Source organism: Suncus etruscus, chromosome 8 (genome assembly GCF_024139225.1).
Source record: "Suncus etruscus isolate mSunEtr1 chromosome 8, mSunEtr1.pri.cur, whole genome shotgun sequence".
Classification (NCBI taxonomy): domain Eukaryota; kingdom Metazoa; phylum Chordata; class Mammalia; order Eulipotyphla; family Soricidae; genus Suncus; species Suncus etruscus.
This window is the reverse complement of record NC_064855.1, coordinates 39,767,885-39,785,286: the sequence shown is the minus strand read 5'-3', so window position 1 is coordinate 39,785,286 and position 17,402 is coordinate 39,767,885. Positions and strand designations below refer to the sequence as shown.

Sequence of the window (17,402 nt, the reverse complement as noted above, 5' to 3'; positions counted from 1 at the left end):
AATTCAGAGGATGATGCTGGGGACATTTTCTGAAAGATCAGAAAGCTTCCAGCCTCTGTATTTGGTCTTAGTGCTTACACACTGCTCTTCATTGTTATTCCTTGACTATTTGGTCAAATTCATAGATTCAATAAAATATGGCCCAAAATACCTATAAGGTCATTGTCCACAGAAAATAATTCCTTGGCTTAGAGCGATAGCACAGCAGTAAGGCATTTGCCTTGCACATGGCTGATTGGGAACAGACCCCGGTTCAATCCCAGGCATCCCATATGGTCCCCTGAGGCTGCCAGGGTCGATTTCTAAGTGCAGAACCAGTAGTAACCCAAGTGCCTCCAGGTGTACGAAGGAAGGAAGGAAGGAAGGAAGGAAGGAAGGAAGGAAGGAAGGAAGGAAGGAAGGAAGGAAGGAAGGAAGGAAGGAAGGAAGGGAGGGAGGGAGGGAGGGAGGGAGGGAGGGAGGGAGGGAGGGAGGAGGGAGGAGGGAGGGAAGGAGGGAGGGAAGGAGGGAGGGAGGGAGGGAAGGAGGGAGGGAAGGAGGGAGAGAAGGAGGGAGGGAGAGAAGGAGGGGAGGAAAGGGAGGGAGGGAGGAAAGGGGAGGAAAGGGAGGGAGGGAGGGAGGAAAGGGAAGGAAGGAAGAAAGTAAGGGAAGGAAGGAAGAAAGTAAGGGAAGGAAGGAAGAAAGGAAGGAAGGAAAGAAAGAAAGAAAGAAAGAAAGAAAGAAAGAAAGAAAGAAAGAAAGAAAGAAAGAAAGAAAGAAAGAAAGAAAGAAAGAAAGAAAGAAAGAAAGAAAGAAAGAAAGAAAGAAAGAAAGAGGGAGGGAGGGGGGAGGGAGGGAGGGAGGAAGGAAGGAAGGAAGGAAGGAAGGAAGGAAGGAAGGAAGGAAGGAAGGAAGGAAGGAAGGAAGGAAGGAAGGAAGGAAGGAAGGAAGGAAGGAAGGAAGGAAGGAAGGAAGGAAGGAAGGAAGAAAAGAAAAACTCCTGTTTCCTTTCTGTGTTCATATTCACACATGTATATATATACTCGGTCCACTCTGTCTCCCTACTAGACAGGGTCTCCCTCTCTACCTGAGCAGATTATAGGCTATAAAACTCCCTTTTGTCTGTCCTTGCATTCTCATCATCCAAAAAAAATGCCTGATGAACAAAATGTATCTTTAGAGAAATGCAGAACTGACAAAAGTACAATTGAATACCCAGACTGAAAGAGGAGTCAGAGGCCATAAATAATAACCCCAGGACTTGAGAATAGCTTAAAGAAATGCAGCACATGCTTTTAAAGTGGGTGGGAACTCAGTTGCAAATCAGTTTATCAAGTGGACTAGATTGATAACCCCAAACCACCACAGGGTATAACCCAAAAACCAACAAGATATATATATAAAAAAAAAAGGTGGGGGGGGAATAATCCCAGGATTTAGAGCCCCAGCCTTGAGGCTGTAGGGCACAAGTTTGCCTCCAGTACCAGAGCATGAACTGCACACCACCCTGCAGCTCTGCTTTTGGGAATCTCCAGCACAGTAGGGGAGGGCAATGGGAAAGCCAAGTGTGCAGGAGTATGACAACTCAACGACCCTGTTGAGCATTGTAGCTCATGAGACATATAATCACCTTGGTCAGGCAGTGCAAGTAAGAATGTGTGTACCATGGCCCCTACCAAGCGCATGTGTGTAAGTTATCTCACCCACTCACAAGTACCACAGCCAGAACATGATCTAGCACCAGAATAAAACGGACACTCCTTCAAGTTAGCAAGCAGCACAAAGAAGGGCAATACTCTTTTCTTTTAAATTAATATCTCTATTTAAGCACCATGACTACAAACATGTTTGTAGTTGGGTTTCAATTATAAAAAACAACCCCCCCCCCATCAGCAGTGCAACATTCCCACCAACAAAAAGGGCAACCCTCTTATTTGCAAACTTCTCAATCAAAGAATGAAGCACCACCACCAGACATGTGTGTGTGTCCTGGAACACACAATAGTCAAGAAAAGCGAAGGAAAAAATGCTTTTAAATAATAATTATCCCAGAATTATTTTACTGAACTGTATACGGTTCAGCACAGAACCCGGAAGTAAATGGTAATTTTTTTATCCTTTCATTGCAGGTTTGTAATGGGGGGTGGTGGTAATTCAATGAAAAAGCCCTTCCACAGTCCCTACCACAATGAATCAAGCAAGACATATTGGGCTAGGCACAATGGTCCTTCAAACGCAATGGTTCTGTGCTGGAAAGATAGTAAGGGGCAAGACACTTGCCTTCCATGCGGTTTTAATCCCTGATACCCCAGTACTCTCATAAGGTCCCTGAACCTGCCAGGTCTAATCTCCGAAACATAGCCAATAATAAGTCCTAAACATTGCTGAGCGTAGCCCAAAATCAGTGGTTCTGTTATGTGACAGAAAGAGGATGGGGCCGGAGAGATAGCAAGGAGGTAAGGTGTTTGCCCTGCATGCAGAAGGACAGTGGTTCAAATCCCAGCATCCCATACGGTCCTCCGAGCCTGCAGGAGCGATTTCTGAGCTTAGAGCCAGGAATAACTCCTGAATGCTGCCGGGTGTGACAGAAAGAAAAGAAAAAAAGAAAGAAAAAAAGAAAGAAAGAAAGAAAGAAAGAAAGAAAGAAAGAAAGAAAGAAAGAAAGAAAGAAAGAAAGAAAGAAAGAAAGAAAGAAAGAAAGAAAGAAAGAAAGAAAGAAAGAAAGAAAGAAAGAAAGAAAGAAAGAAAGAAAGAAAGAAAGAAAGAGAGAAAGAGAGAAAGAAAGAGAGAAAGAAGAAAGAAAGAAAGAAAGAAAGAAAGAAAGAAAGAAAGAAAGAAAGAAAGAAAGAAAGAAAGAAAGAAAGAAAGAAAGAAAGAAAGAAAGAAAGAAAGAAAGAAAGAAAGAAAGAAAGAAAGAAAGAAAGAAAGAAAGAAAGAGGTGGGATACAATTTAGTTGTCCCAAGAGATCAACCAATACTAAAAGTAAAATATAATGCAAATGTCTTCAATAAAAGTATATTACAGGGGCCGTAGAGATAGCATGGAGGCAAGGTGTTTGCCTTGCATGCGGTCGGTGGTTCGAATCTCGGAATCTCATATGGTCCCCTGAGCCTGCAGGAGCAATTTCTGAGCATAGAGCCAGGAGTAACCCATGAGCACTGCCAGGTGTGACCCAAAAACAAAACAAAACAAAAAACAAAAAAATATATATTACAAATCCTGAAATATAAATAATTCACTACTTTCTTCTGATGAAAAATTACTATGGTTTTGTTTGTTTGTTTGTTTTGGGGCTACACCGGGGACGCTCAGGGGTTACTCCTGGCTAATATGCTCAGAAATCACTCCTGGCTTGGGAAACCATATAGAATGTAGGGGAACAAACCGCGGTTGGTCCTAGGCTAGCAAGGCAAGGCAGACACCTTACCGCTTGCAGCACTGCTCTGGCCCCTATAGTTTGCAGTTTGTGTGTTTGTTTGTTTTTGGTTTTTGAGTCACACCTGGCAGCGCTCAGGGGTTACTCCTGGCTCTACCTATGTTCAGAAATCACTCCTGGAGGGAGCTTGTGAGACCATATGGGATGCCGGGATTCGAATTGCCATCTTTCTGCATGCAAGGCAAATACCCTACCTCCATGCTATCTCTCCAGCCCCAATATAGTTTGCATTTTTAACTAAATATTTCAGGTTCACATGCGCTCATAAGAAATATATAGCACAGATATTTTGTGTGCAATTTTCCCCAATATTAACATCTTTGTGAGAGAGATAACAGCAGGTAGGGTGCTTGCCTTGCATGCTGTCAATCTAGTTCAATCCTTGGCACCACATATGGTTCCTTCAAGCCGACCAGGAGGGATCCCTGGGAACCAGGAGTAAGCCCTGAACATTGCTGGGTGGGGCCCCAAAACAAACAAACAAATACAAGCATCTTCAAAACTATAGCACATCTCACAACCCAGACCCTGGTAATGGATGTGACCATGAGGAACACTCCCTTTACTACAAGACCCCTTCTGGAAGCCTTCCATCTTCTTTCCTTTGTACCCCTTTACCCCAGGGACCACAAATCCATCTTTAATAATTCAGCATTTCATGGATGCTATTTAAGTGGAAATGTACTGCAGGTAACCTTTAGATTTTGAACTATTCCCAAAAGAGATTACGCAGGTTCTTGTATGCAACCAATATTTGGCTACTGTTTATTGCTGAGTAATATTCCATGCAGCGGGGTGTGACTCTATTAGTGTCATCATTCAAGATTGAAAGACACAAAGTACAAGACTATTATAAACAGAGCTGCTATGAATATTTGCATACATTTTTTTCTTTTGAAACAGAAGTTCTCTGGAATAGATTCTCAAAAGCAGAAAGAAGAGCTGTGTCATGGAAGAGCTGCACGTTTCAAATTTTCAGAAATTGCCTACCACCCTTCAAAAGCTTGCGTAATTTTGTACCAACAGTAATGCCTAGGTAGTAATGCCTGGTTTCTTGATTCCCCTTTACTTGAACACAAAGGACTGAAGAGGACAGGGAAAGTATCACAACTAGATTTGATCCCTGGCATCCCATATAGTCCCCTGAATACCACCAGGAGTGATTTCTGAGTATTTAGCCAAAAGAAATTCCTGAGCATCACTAGATGTGTCCATACCCCCTAAAAACAAACAAACAAAAAAACCCAAGTGTTTCAAAGGCACCTGCAGCAACTAAATAATGTAAAAAAATAATGTAAATAATGTAAAAACCAAAGGCCCATTTATTGTAGTGTCAGTGACATGTATTAAACATTTTAATTGCTTTATGCAATTAAAACCTCCTGAAGAAAATTATAACACTGATATTTAAAGCATTTTTAAAACCTATGAAATACCACATTTTAGGTACAAATCAACATTTTAAAAATGCCTTTTCTCACCAGATTAACCTATAAACTGGATGAAAAATTAATCAAAATTTTAATAGAACATTTCTTTGTTTTGTTTTTTATTTTAAGAAAAGGCTTTTTGGGAGCCGGAGAGATAGCATGGAGGCAGGGTGTTTGCCTTGCATACAGAAAGATGGTGGTTCGAATCCTGGCATCCCATATGATCCCCTGAGCCTGCCAAGAGTGCTTTCTGAGTGTAGAGTCAGGGTATCCCTGGGCGCTGCCGGGTCTGACCCAAAAACGAAGAAGAAGAAGAAGAAGAAGAAGAAGAAGAAGAAGAAGAAGAAGAAGAAGAAGAAGAAGAAGAAGAAGAAGAAGAAGAAGAAGAAGAAGAAGAAGAAGAAGAAGAAGAAGAAGAAGAGGAAGAGGAAGAGGAAGAGGAAGAGGAAGAGGAAGAGGAAGAGGAGGAGGAGGAGGAAGAGGAGGAGGAGGAGGGGGAGGAGGAGAAGAAGAAGAAGAAGAAGAAGAAGAAGAAGAAGAGAAGAAGAAGAAGAAGAAGAAGAAGAGGAAGAGGAGGAGGAGGAAGAGGAGGAGGAGGAGGAGGAGGAGGAGGAGAAGAAGAAGAAGAAGAAGAAGAAGAAGAAGAAGAAGAAGAAGAAGAAGAAGAAAAGAGAAAAAGGAAAGAAAAGGATATTCATTTATCAATTGATCTATTTTTTTGATGTCTTTATTTTGGTGTAGATATTGAAGTCGATGTCTCCAATATTACTTTGTTTTATTTTATCTTATTTTTCTTTCTTTTTGCACTCTGTCATGATTTGATTTCAGAACCGAGACTATTGTGTGGTGCTTGTCTTTATTGCTGTAGTGCTCACTGGATATTTAATTCGATATTTCTTTCTGTATTGTTGTGGTGTTTCAATTACCTTTTTCACATTTTCTCTCAAACTGATGTTGAAAGCCTCTAGAAGAACTTCGCCCATTTTCAGCATATTTGATTTCTTTTATTTTTATTTTTTTTCTTATTTTGTACCCCAATCTATTGCTTTTCTTTCCTTCAAACAAAACCAAAACTCGATTTATCTAGCTTCGCCTCTTAAATAGAGGGGGAAACAAGAGAGGGTACCAGGACCAAATATATATATGATCACTAATAGTAAGCTAGACAAAGAGGGGACCACCTACTTTAGCAGCCCGGGGCATGATGGTGGAGTATATGGGTTGCAGATAAGGGAACTGGGATGGGGGGAGGACAAATTTGGTGATGGGTATTCCCCTGATTCAATGTTAATATGTACCTAAAATACTACTGTGAAAGATATGTAAGCCATTATGATCAAAATTAAAAAATGTAAAAAAAAAGTACAGGCAAAAAAAAGAGCATAGTTATCACAGTTTGAAGACTTCTCAAAATAATTAGGAATACAACTTCCATATGTCCTTCAGTTTCCATCCTAGATATCTACCCCTAAAACACAAAAACTTTAATGCAAAAAGTTATGTAGATCTATGTTTATTGAAGAATTATTTATAACAGTCAAGACTTGGAAATTATGCATGGATCCAACAACAAGTGAGAGTAGATAAAGAATTTGTGATATATATCATATATATCACAAATATATATATATATATATTCACAAATATATAAACAATGGAATGGTATTCCATCAAGGAATCTTGTAGTTTTCTGCAACTTGAACAAAACTGTACAGTGGCAGGCTAAGAAAACTGAGTCTAAAAGAAAATGACCAAACACCAAATGATCTCCCTCACATGTAAAATATAAAGAAGCACAGTGGGGTATAAGTCAATACTCAGTAAAAACAAACCCTGAGAGGAGGTCATATTTTTAACTGTGATCTGAGGATTCTAACAAGGAAAGGTAGGGGAGAAATGACCATGGAATAACAGGAGTGACCTTGATACTTGTTCGTGGTCTAGGTATTGCAGCACTGCAGTATAAAGCAACAACACTGTCACTATTGCCAAAAAAAAAAAATGTTTTAATCAAAAATATTTTAAAAACCTTAGAAAAATATACATAGGGAGTAGGACATGGCTTAAAGAGCTCAAGTGCATGGTTTGCTTGTTTTGCCTGGGTTTGATTCCAACAAGCACTGAACTAGGAATAGCCCCATTGATGCCAGGTATGGCCCACAAATCATACTCATTTGGAGGCAATTATTCAACGAGGACAAGATATTTCTACTGAAGGGTGAAGACGACTCAGAGCTCAAATTGGTGCTGCTGATGGTAATGTTCCACTCCTGACTCACACTTTCATCATGCAGAAAGAAGATTCCAGAGCCCAGGAAATTCCTGAACCAACAAACCTCTAGAATCTAACCAACACCCCGCCGCTAGCAACATGTACAACTCCACCCCTCTGATAGTTGTAGTCCTTATCTAAATCTGGGAGGCTTCACCCAAGTTTGTGTGCATCAACCCTCAGGAGCCTCTACACGTCACAACAAAAACGCCCCAGAAATAGACTCCCTGCTTTTAGACAAAGTGCTTTGTTAATGACTTCTGCAGCCCTGCAGCCTGCCCTCAGCAAGCTTTCCTCATGGTCTGCCTCTGGGCTCCTTGCTAGTCTCTCTTCATTGTGAACCAGATCACCATCCACTGCACACCTGCAATATTAGCTTTAACTGTATACCTTCAATTGTAGCTTTACCTGTACAAATGCAATATTAGCATTAACTGCACATGTGCAAAATTCGAATTGCAAGATGCTATTTTAGCATTAACTGTTATTAGAATTGCACACTTGCGGGGCCGGGCGGTGGCGCTAGAGGTAAGGTGCCTGCCTTGCCTGCGCTAGCCTAGGACGGACCGCGGTTCGATCCCCTGCGTCCCATATGGTCCCCCAAGCCAGGAGCGACTTCTGAGTGCATAGCCAGGAGTAACCCCAGAGCGTCATTGGGTGTGGCCCAAAAAACAAAAAGAAAAAAAAAAAAGAATTGCACACTTGCTATTTTAGCATTAACTGTGCAGAATTAGCATTAACTATACATGTGCAATATTATATTAACTACACCTTGAAGCACATGTGCAACGTTAGTGTTAACTATACCTGTAACATTAACATTAACTATATAAGCAAAATTGATCTTAATTGTACATGAGCAATATTAATGTTCAACAGCCTCTCTGGAATTTATCTCCTCCTACCAACACCCAATCTGCTCACCCCTACCCTTTCTTCGAAATTCTTTCCAGAGCTTTCTGCACATGCTCTTTCCTCTAACAATCCCCTACGCTTCTCTAGAAGCCCACCCATAGGTTTCTAGACATTTTTTTTGATTCTGTATGATTACACAAAAAATAGTCTTTTCCAGGTTTACTAATGACCTCCACAGTCCAGATTAAATGGTGTGTGTGTGTGTGTGTGTGTGTGTGTGTGTGTGTGTGTGTGTGTGTGTTGCAGTCACACCCAGCAGTGCTCAGGGCTTAGTCCTGGTTCAATACTTAGGAACGGATCATTCCCGGGGAGCTCCCAAAACAGTGCTGGGGAAATGAAATTGGGAAATGGCTGAATGAAAGATTCATGCCTTAACCCTTGTACTAATTCTCCAGCCCCAGCGACCACGTCTTGCTTAATTTCTCCAGAGCACTGCGCACAGAGGAACACCCCAGATTTGGAGGTTTAGCAGAGCAGCCAGAGCCCTCTTCGTCCAAACCTTGACGAGTTGATAGTCTAGGACTCCATGACTGCACCCACCCATCTTGCCGCGTGACCCATGCCACTCACATCATTGGCCAGGCCAGTGCAGTAGTGGAAAACTCTGGACTGCCCTTGTGCAAAGCTCACTGAAGCGTCCTGACCACAGCAGCACCTCCTGGAACAGCCCCAGAAGTGGTGAGGCTGAGAACCCGGGATCCATTCTGAATACTTGTCTTAGGTCTAGAGTGGCACAGCCCAACTACCCTAGGTTTAGAACTCCAGTCTAGACTCTGCTCCCTCGGACAGCTGTAGGGTGGGGGCAGTTGCAGGGTTCTCCCCATCCCAGATTTCTACACCTAGTCCTCATGCCTCACGTGCACATACCGGGCAAATCCTGCAAGCTGTGTGCACCAACAGGCTGGACGAGTCCGTGTCCGCCCACCTCGCCCCTCCCACCAAAGCCCCCTATTCCGAGCAATGAATTCCCGCAGGTAGACAGGACACTCTCAGGCCTCAGGCTCTCGGAAACCATGGCTTAAGGCCCAGGGCGCGCTTCGACACCTTTCAAGGTCTCGCCAGCCCCCGCTGGACTAGCCCCCGTATCCGGAGGCGCCTCGGCTGGGGTAGAGGAGCTGGAAGAGCCCGCGTCACACCTCCAAGGTACAGGTCCCCTGAAAGACCGCGTAGGAGTCCTGCCGTTCCCCAGGCCCTTCCCTCGGGTGCCCAAGCACTGTCATGTGTCATCACTGATGAACCCGGGGCGGCACGACAAAGGTCCAGGATGGTTGTGGAAAGACACAAAACCGGCCTCTAACCTGATTGTGCTGGTGGGCTCGTCCCTGGAAGTCAGGGTGTCACGGGTCTGGGTGCGAGGGCTACGGAGGGGACTGCGGGGGGCCGCGACCTAGTGCGTCGGGGCTGCGTGTGCCGAAGGCCCCCCCGGCTGGTACAAGCAAGGCGGCGCGACCGACCCCTCGGCCGCTCCGAGATCTGCAGCAGACGCCTCCCGGGCTAGGCAGACGGCCACCTGGGAGCAGGCACGGCCTGAGCCCCGGCCCAATGGAGCCACCGCGCCCGCGGCGGGCCCAGCACCCCGAAGCGGGTCACACCCGCCGCCATAGCAGCGCGTAGGCGCGAAGCGGCAGGTGCCTGGCGCGCGCGCGAGTGTGAGCAGGCGCGGACACGGTGCACCAGCGCGCGGGCACACTGGTGCGCGGTCCTTGGCCGCGCACACACTCCTGGGCGCACCGGCGCGCTGGCACAGAGCGGTGCGCGCGGTGCGGGAACACAGCTCGGCCCGGAGCGGGACAGCTCGACTGGCTTGTAGGTCGGGGGAGGAGGGAATCCCTTGGGGCGGCCCAGGTGCAGCGGCGCCCGTCCCCCACCTCCGTCCCCGAGAGGCCCCGCGGAAAGCAAAGGGCGGGGGAGCGGTGTCAAGTAACGGTGCGCGGGCCCCGCCGCCCTCCCGCGCCGCCCTCGCGTCTCACCCACGGTGGAGCCGATCCGTGACCTCCGGGCCAGCGGCATCTTCAGCGCCTGGTCCAGACCCGGGCCGGTGGGCATCGCGCCGCGGGCGGGCGGCAGCTGCAGCGCACGGGACGGGGCGCCAGGCACGGCGGCCCGAGGGCCATGGGTGGGCGCGCGCCGAGGCCGGGGTGCTCAGCTGGGCGCTCCGGCTCCGGGTCGTGGCCGCCGCCCGTGTCGCGTCCGTGCCGCAGCTGCCAGTGCGGCGGCGCCGGCGGTCCGCGGCGCGGGGGGCGGGGAGCGACCGGGAGCGGGGAACGGCAGAAGGAGGAGCGGCCCGGGTGGGGTGGAAGGATCTGGAAACGACTAGGGGGACCCGGGGCTACGGGGTCGCGGGAGACTCTCGCTGAGGGCCCGGGAGGGGGTCTGGGCTTCAGGGAGCTCCGCCAGGATGCGCGCGCCCAGGGCTGCTTTGTTCTGCTGGTCAGCACTTTACCTATTTTACTTGTCACCTGCCATGCCTTGCTCTGCAACCGGTCTTCTGGGCGCGTTTTGAGATCTCGGCTCCCAAACCTGCCTTTCTCTTTACGTTTTCACCCTTCCCCCCCCCCCCCCGAATCATTGATGGTTATGCAGGCGCAGTAACAGAGTTGTCTGTGTTGGTCCATGGTTCCCACGTTCGTCAATATTTTCAACAGTGAGAATACTGAATGTGAAAATATTGAGTAAAAAAGATGCTCGGCGTTGGAAATAGGAAAGTTTATTGGAAAGTAGTAGGGAAAGGAAAAGAAACTCCCCTTAGTGTAGGGCTAAGTTAAATATGGATTGTGGGGGGGGGGGGGAGGGCAACCTGATTCTTTGTTTACTTATCAAATGAAAAAAATGTTTACAGAAAATGTAAGGACTGTACTGGGTGGTCTGGCAAGTTTCATGACTTTTGGATATTCTTTTTGGCCACTGACTTTAGATAATATCCATTGTTTCAGTTTTGGTGAATTTAAGACCTGGGACAGAAGCTCCTACCTTGAGGAACTGTTAACTTCCAGTTTATCTGAAAGAGCTCAAGAATTCGTAGGAGGGTTACAGAATAAGAGGATGGGGTAGTCATAGCAGCTGGCAAAGAGAAACTGAAGCTTTCTTTTTCAAGAGGGATTTGTGTTGGTTTTTCCCAGGAGCAAGTTTCTCAAGTATGTATGACCTGGAATTCAGAGACTCCACACCACGATCACCCCAAATCCCCACTTGAATTTTAACTAGTGACATGTTAAAACTGTTTTTTAAAAAATCCCTAGAGGACACTCGATTTACCCCCCTTCCCCCCATCCCGCATCTTCCATAGAAAGAAAATTGTTCCAAGGTGAAATAACTTGTTTCAGGTCACTTGATCAATTTTGGCCAGACTGAAACAAGATAAAGATTAGGATAAAAGTCTAATTCTTTGACCCTGTATTTGATGAGTATGTAATCATTCAGGTTCACTTTGCATAAATAAAGCAGCAGGACTGACAAGGGAGCAACATGGAGTCTCTGCTCTGAAAGGCATTCCTGCTCCTAACTATCCTCTGAGACCCATTTTCTTTAAAGGGGAGGTTGGTACAGAAGGTATGGTACTTTTGCTTTTAAATGTAGGCTGGCAATTTTAGCTTCAAGTAAGATTCTTTACTGCTCTGTTCTGGGCCTTTAAAAAATAGTGTTTCTGGGGCCGGAGAGATAGCATTGGAGGTAGGGCATTTGCCTTGCATGCAGAAGGACGGTGGTTCAAATCCCGGCATCTCATACGGTCCCCCAAGACTGCCAGGAGCGATTTCTGAGTGAAGAGCCAGGATTAACCCCTAAGTGACCCAAAAACCAAAAAAAAATAAAATAGTGTTTCTAAAAAATACAAACTTTATAATGTGCCTGTCAAGATGGCAAGCTATGGGACCTGGAAACATTGGTGGAGGGAAATTGACACTGGTGGTGGAATTGGTCCTAGAACATTCTATGACTAAAACTCAACTCTCAATAACATTGTAAATCATGGTTTAATAGTTTAATCATAATTTAATAGTGTTTCTAGTAATAAAGAAATATTTCTCGGGAAGTTGAAGTCAAAAAATATTTCCAACTTGCTAAGCTGAACTCTATAATGGGAGAGATTTTTTTTTCCAGTGAGATTCCATGATTATTCAGGATGACCATAGTTAAGTAGTGGAGGAAAGCAGACATTTTGGTAGAGAGAGTGGTGTTGGAATGTTGTATGCATGAAACTCTGTCATCAGATGGTTCCTCATTTTACATACAAAGTAATAATCCTAATCATGAGTTTTTTAAAAAAAACTTTGTCACTGATTCAGGGATGTTTATGAATGATTACTGCTAGAAGAATTCAAAAGAACTGGAAATGGGAAATAAGACTTTTTCAACCTCGAACCTTAAGATATGTTCTTTTTTTAGCTAATAAGAACAGACGAAATAGAGGGTTTTTATTTTGGGGTTCTATGAAAAATAGAATATACTAACATGCAATTTTCTTCACCACCACAAAATGACCAAAAGAATTTTGTGCAACCCATCATGAAATGAGGTTATTGATCTGTTTCCAAGTTTATCTCCTGATAACCTAAAACGTCCTGAAAACATTTAGAATGTTCAGACAGTTTAACTGGCAAATCCTGATAATCACAGCACATATGCAGGAAAGGATAGAGTTGGAGGTCTTGCATGAACTTGCATTTTCTCATTGATTGCCATGGTTTTACTCTCTTAATTTTACTAGCAGGTTAGTTCCTCTGTGTGACTTGGAGAATTAAGATGGTATTTATCTGAAATTTTCCTATACATGGATGTACACGGAATCTATTATGCTGAGTGAAATAAGTCAGAGAGAGAGAGAGAGATGCAGAATGGTCTCACTCATCTATGGGTTTTAAGAAAAATGAAAGACATTCTTGCAATAATAATTTTCAGACACAAAAGAGAAAAGAGCTGGAAGTTCCAGCTCACCTCAGGAAGCTCACCACAAAGAGTGATGAGTTTAGTTAGAGAAATAACTACATATTGAACTGTCCTAATATTGAGAATGTATGAGGGAAATGGAGAGCCTGTTTAAAGTACAGGCGAGGGTTGGGTGGGGAGGAGGGATATTTGGGACATTGGTGATAGGAATGTTGCACTGGTGAAGGGTGGTGTTCTTTACATGACTGAAACCCAAACATAATCATGTATGTAATCAAGGTGTTCAAATAAAAAAAAAAGAAAAAGAAAAAAAAAGATGGTATTTATCTACAGAAGCTAGACCCCAGCCTTCCCTTTGAGATCTTCAAGGAACACACACACACACACACACACACACACACAGACAAAAGTTAGCAAATGATCCAAATGTCTATCTTAGACTCCAAGTGCCAGTATGAATAACTCGTTGACTTATGTTTGACCTTTCAGAGGAATCCTTATATTTAGGCCAAAGTGATAGAACTGTGACTTACAGTACATACACTTACATACACTTATCCTGCATACAGCTGACCTAAATTTAATCCCCAACATTATATATCATCCCCTGAGCCCTGCGAGGAGTGATCCCTGAGCACCACTGAGGGCAGTGAAAGAAATAAGGAAGGGAGGAGGGAAGGAGAGACTGAGGGAAGGGAAAAGGAAGGAGGGGAGGGAGGGGGGAGGGACTTGCTTTGCATTCTGTTAACTTAATTTCTATATCCAGCACTCCATTTGGTCCAACAAGCCCACCAGGAGTTACCCTTGAATTCAGAGCCAGGAGTAAGTCCTGAGCACAGTCTGTTGTGGCCTCAAAGCAAAAGTAAAACTGCACCTCCTTTGTAAAATACTTATTCATGTATACATGTAAATATATAGCTTGTATCTATGTATACATGTTATGTGTAGATATGAACATTTTAAGTGCATTTCGGGGGCCACACCTGACTGTATCTGGAGCTTGCTTACTACTGGTTCTATACTCAGGGATGACTTGGGTAGAGCTTGAGAGACTACATAGAGTGCCAGGGGTCAGATTTTAAAAAAACACTAAAAAATAAATTGACTTAAGGATATTATACACAGTAGCCCCCAATATAAAATAACCAAATGTCCATTGACAAATATCTAACAAAAGGTGATATATCCATGCAATGAATGCTACTCAGCAATGAAAAATAGTTACTATTAATCCATCTACAAAACAGATAAATCCCAACAACATATAAGTTGAAGAAACCAAATGCAAGAAACTACATTATATTTTAACTTCTATACAAGAGAAAACTGTAGAGACGGCTTGAATGTTTTTGTTGTTGTTGTTGTTATTGTTTTTTGGGTTTTGGTTTTTGGCTACATCCAGTGATGCTCAGGGGTTACTCTTGGCTATGTACTTTGAAATCACTCCTCGCAGACACACACACACACACACACACACACACACACACACACACACAGAATAGTTTAACTAATCTATGGGTTTTAAGAAAAATAAAAGACATTTTGTAATGATGCCCAGAGATGAGGTCCAGAAGGACTGGCTCACCTCAAAGAGGGGTGAGTGTAGTTAGAGAAATGATACACTAATAATTGCCATGACAGTGTTAATGAGTGGTCTTTGCCATGTTTAGTTTAGGTTCCACCTTTTGGACTCACTCCAGCTGAGTAAAGCCAAGATTAACCACAAGACCAGGTATCTCACCATCATCGCTGTCTTCTAGGGTCCAGAGTTTAAGTCCATGTCAAGGTGTCACTTTGTTGTATTAAATAAATCAATAAGAGTCCTTGATGGTGGTGCATGGATGATGGGGGAGGCCTTTCTAGGCTCGCCCACTGCCTGCAGCCCCTACAGTGGGTCTGTAGGTATCAGGGTGACAGCAAAGAAATGACCCACAGCAGTCCATTGAAGTTTTAGGAGACATAAAGTTTTATTACAAGACCCTAGCCACTATGTGTGGCTTCTAAGCTAAATAGCCTTTATCCATGCTATCTCTCTCCCTGCTGCCTCTTTTTCCTGCTCCTTCTCTCCCCAACCCCAGGCCTTAATTACCAATCCCACCAGTGGGCTGGTCTGACCATCAGGTAAGATTAGCATTTTGCCCTGGAGAGGGGTAACAATACATAGAAGACCCTAAAGAGTCCATAGGAAAGCTCCTAGAAACAATAAACCATTACAGTAAAGTGGCCGGCTACAAATCAATACACAGTAGACCAGGGGTCTCAAACTCAATTTACCTGGGGGCTGCAGGAGGCAAAGTTGGGGTGATCCTTGAGTGCAAAGTCAGTAGTAAGCCTTGAACATTGGGGGGGGGTGTGACCCAAACAACTAAAACAAAACAAAACAAAACAAAAAGATTCCTCTAGGGCAGGGCCACAAAATGATGTACGGAGGGCCGTTTGTGGCCTGCAGGCTGTGAGTTTGAGACTCCTGCAGTAGACAGTTGCATTGCTCTATGCCAATAATGAATCAGAGGAGAAAGAGATCAAAGAACCTACCTAAAATGGTGTCCAAAACTATCAAGTATCTAGGAATCATCCTAACAAGAGAGGTGAAAGATCTATACCAAGAAAACTTCAAAACATTTAAGAAAGAAATTGAAGAACATTCCATGTTCATGGATTGGTAGAATCAATATCATCAAAATGACTATTTACCTAAACTATAATGAAATCTTCATTTAAATTCAGGCAACATACTTCAAGCTCTTAGAACATTCAATTATAAAGTTCATGAGGATGGCACATATCAATAATACTGAGAACAATCTCTGTTGGCAAGGATGTAGTGAGAAAGGAACTCTAATCCATTGTTGGTGGAATGCTTTCTGATCCAAATATGGAAAACATACTCAAAATTGAGCTGCCATATGATCCAGCAACCCCCTTGGTCATCTATCCCAAAACAGAATTATACAAACCACTATTCATTGCAGCACTCATTACAATAGCTAAGACTTGGAATCAATCTAGATGCCCAACCACAGATGAGTGGATCATAAAGATGTGGTACATATATACAATGGAATACTACATGGTGGTAAGAAATGAAGCAATTATGCAATTTGCAACAACATGGGTGGAACTAGAAGATATATTAAATTAAATAAACCATAAAAAGGACAAATATAGAATGATATCACTTATATGTAGTATTTAGAATACCTGTACAAGTCAACACAATGTTCTACTTGGTAGTTGCTTGAACATCAGTAGCTCCAGAGTTTAGTGAGAAGAAAAGAAACTGAGTGGAAGAGGAGAAACACAAAAGCTTATATTCTCTTCCCAACAGAACCACAGAACTTGAATCATCTTGTTCTGCCTCAGAAATTGAGGGAAAGAAAAAAAGTGGATGGTACCAGGAGCAGTCACATGACCATTGAGTGGAAATAAATAATGATTGGCCTAAATAACAAACCCAAAGTCAACGACAGCAGAATCAAGATTTATAACAAGTTATATACAAAGGGGACCTGTTACACTAGCAGTCCAGGGGGCAAAAGGTGAGGTATGGGATGCATGCTGGGAACAGGGGCGGAGGGAGGACAACACTGGTGGTGGGAATGACCCTAATTTATTGCCACTATGTACCTTAAATATAACTGAAAGACTTGTAATTCACACTGGTTCACAATAAGAAAAAAGCTTATATTCTCTTCTATACTTCAAAGAGACCTTCAGCAATGAATACAACTGTTTAGATTGAGCAGGTGTCTAAACAACTTGTTCTTATAGATGTCTATGATAATTTTCTTGTGCTTTTATCCACAGAAACAGGTGCAGAATGTGTTGGAAAGCCATGGTATCCCACCACAGTGCTAGTTATAAGAAGTTTTAATATCTTTATTTTAATATGTCTATAATAACTCCTTGATATTTTTGTCCGCCATGGTAGTTGGAGACAGAGGTTGGTTGCCCTAGTTTCACACTGCAATGCTGTTAGACTCAGAAGACAGTGCTCATTAAGATGTCTTGACAAAAATTCTAATCAATTCATTTTCTATTTTATTATGCCTGCTAATATGATCTACTGTTTATATCCTCGAATAATAATGGAATATGCAACTGCATGCCATAGACTCCTGCTACAGTGCTCATTCATTGAATATGTTATTGCAATTTATTTTCAATTTTAGGTAGTTTACCATTATACCTTAATGCTCATGATTTCAATTAACTTTCAGGAAAGGAAGCTGGATGCTCAAGACCCTGATACTTCATGGTGTAGACTCCTTTTTCAGTGATCATTTCCATATCTTTTAGTATTTTAGACTTGAAAATTAGGATTATTTTTAAGAAGGCCCTATACATAATCCAAGGCAGGAAGACTTTCTTCAGCAAAGTTTACCCTCACCAATCATGTAAATGGAAAATAGAAAATGGAAACCTTTACATCTGACTAGCCAGTATTATATTTTCTAAGCATTCTGACCATACCACCTGGGTCAG

At 43.4% G+C, this 17,402-nt stretch overlaps 1 protein-coding gene and 1 long non-coding RNA gene across 4 annotated transcripts in view; one reads left to right on the top strand and one right to left on the bottom strand.

Moving 5' to 3' along the window:
- Positions 1 to 10,190, bottom strand: part of ATP8A2 (ATPase phospholipid transporting 8A2) — a 763,449-nt gene extending 753,259 nt beyond the window's left edge. For both annotated transcript variants that reach the window (XM_049778216.1, XM_049778217.1), the window contains exon 1: positions 10,004 to 10,190. In XM_049778216.1, the coding sequence (XP_049634173.1) occupies positions 10,004 to 10,079 (76 nt within the window). In that variant the 5' untranslated portion in view covers positions 10,080 to 10,190. The remainder of the gene's footprint in view (positions 1 to 10,003) is intronic.
- LOC126015763 (uncharacterized) lies at positions 10,055 to 17,099 on the top strand. Of its 2 annotated transcripts, none has more exons than XR_007498252.1 (4): positions 10,055 to 10,071; positions 11,454 to 11,587; positions 16,246 to 16,461; positions 16,731 to 17,099. It is a non-coding gene; the product is annotated as an uncharacterized LOC126015763 (long non-coding RNA). The 2 variants fall into 2 exon arrangements; XR_007498251.1 differs by lacking the exon at positions 10,055 to 10,071 and adding an exon at positions 10,978 to 11,167.
- Positions 17,100 to 17,402: the final 303 nt, after the last annotated feature.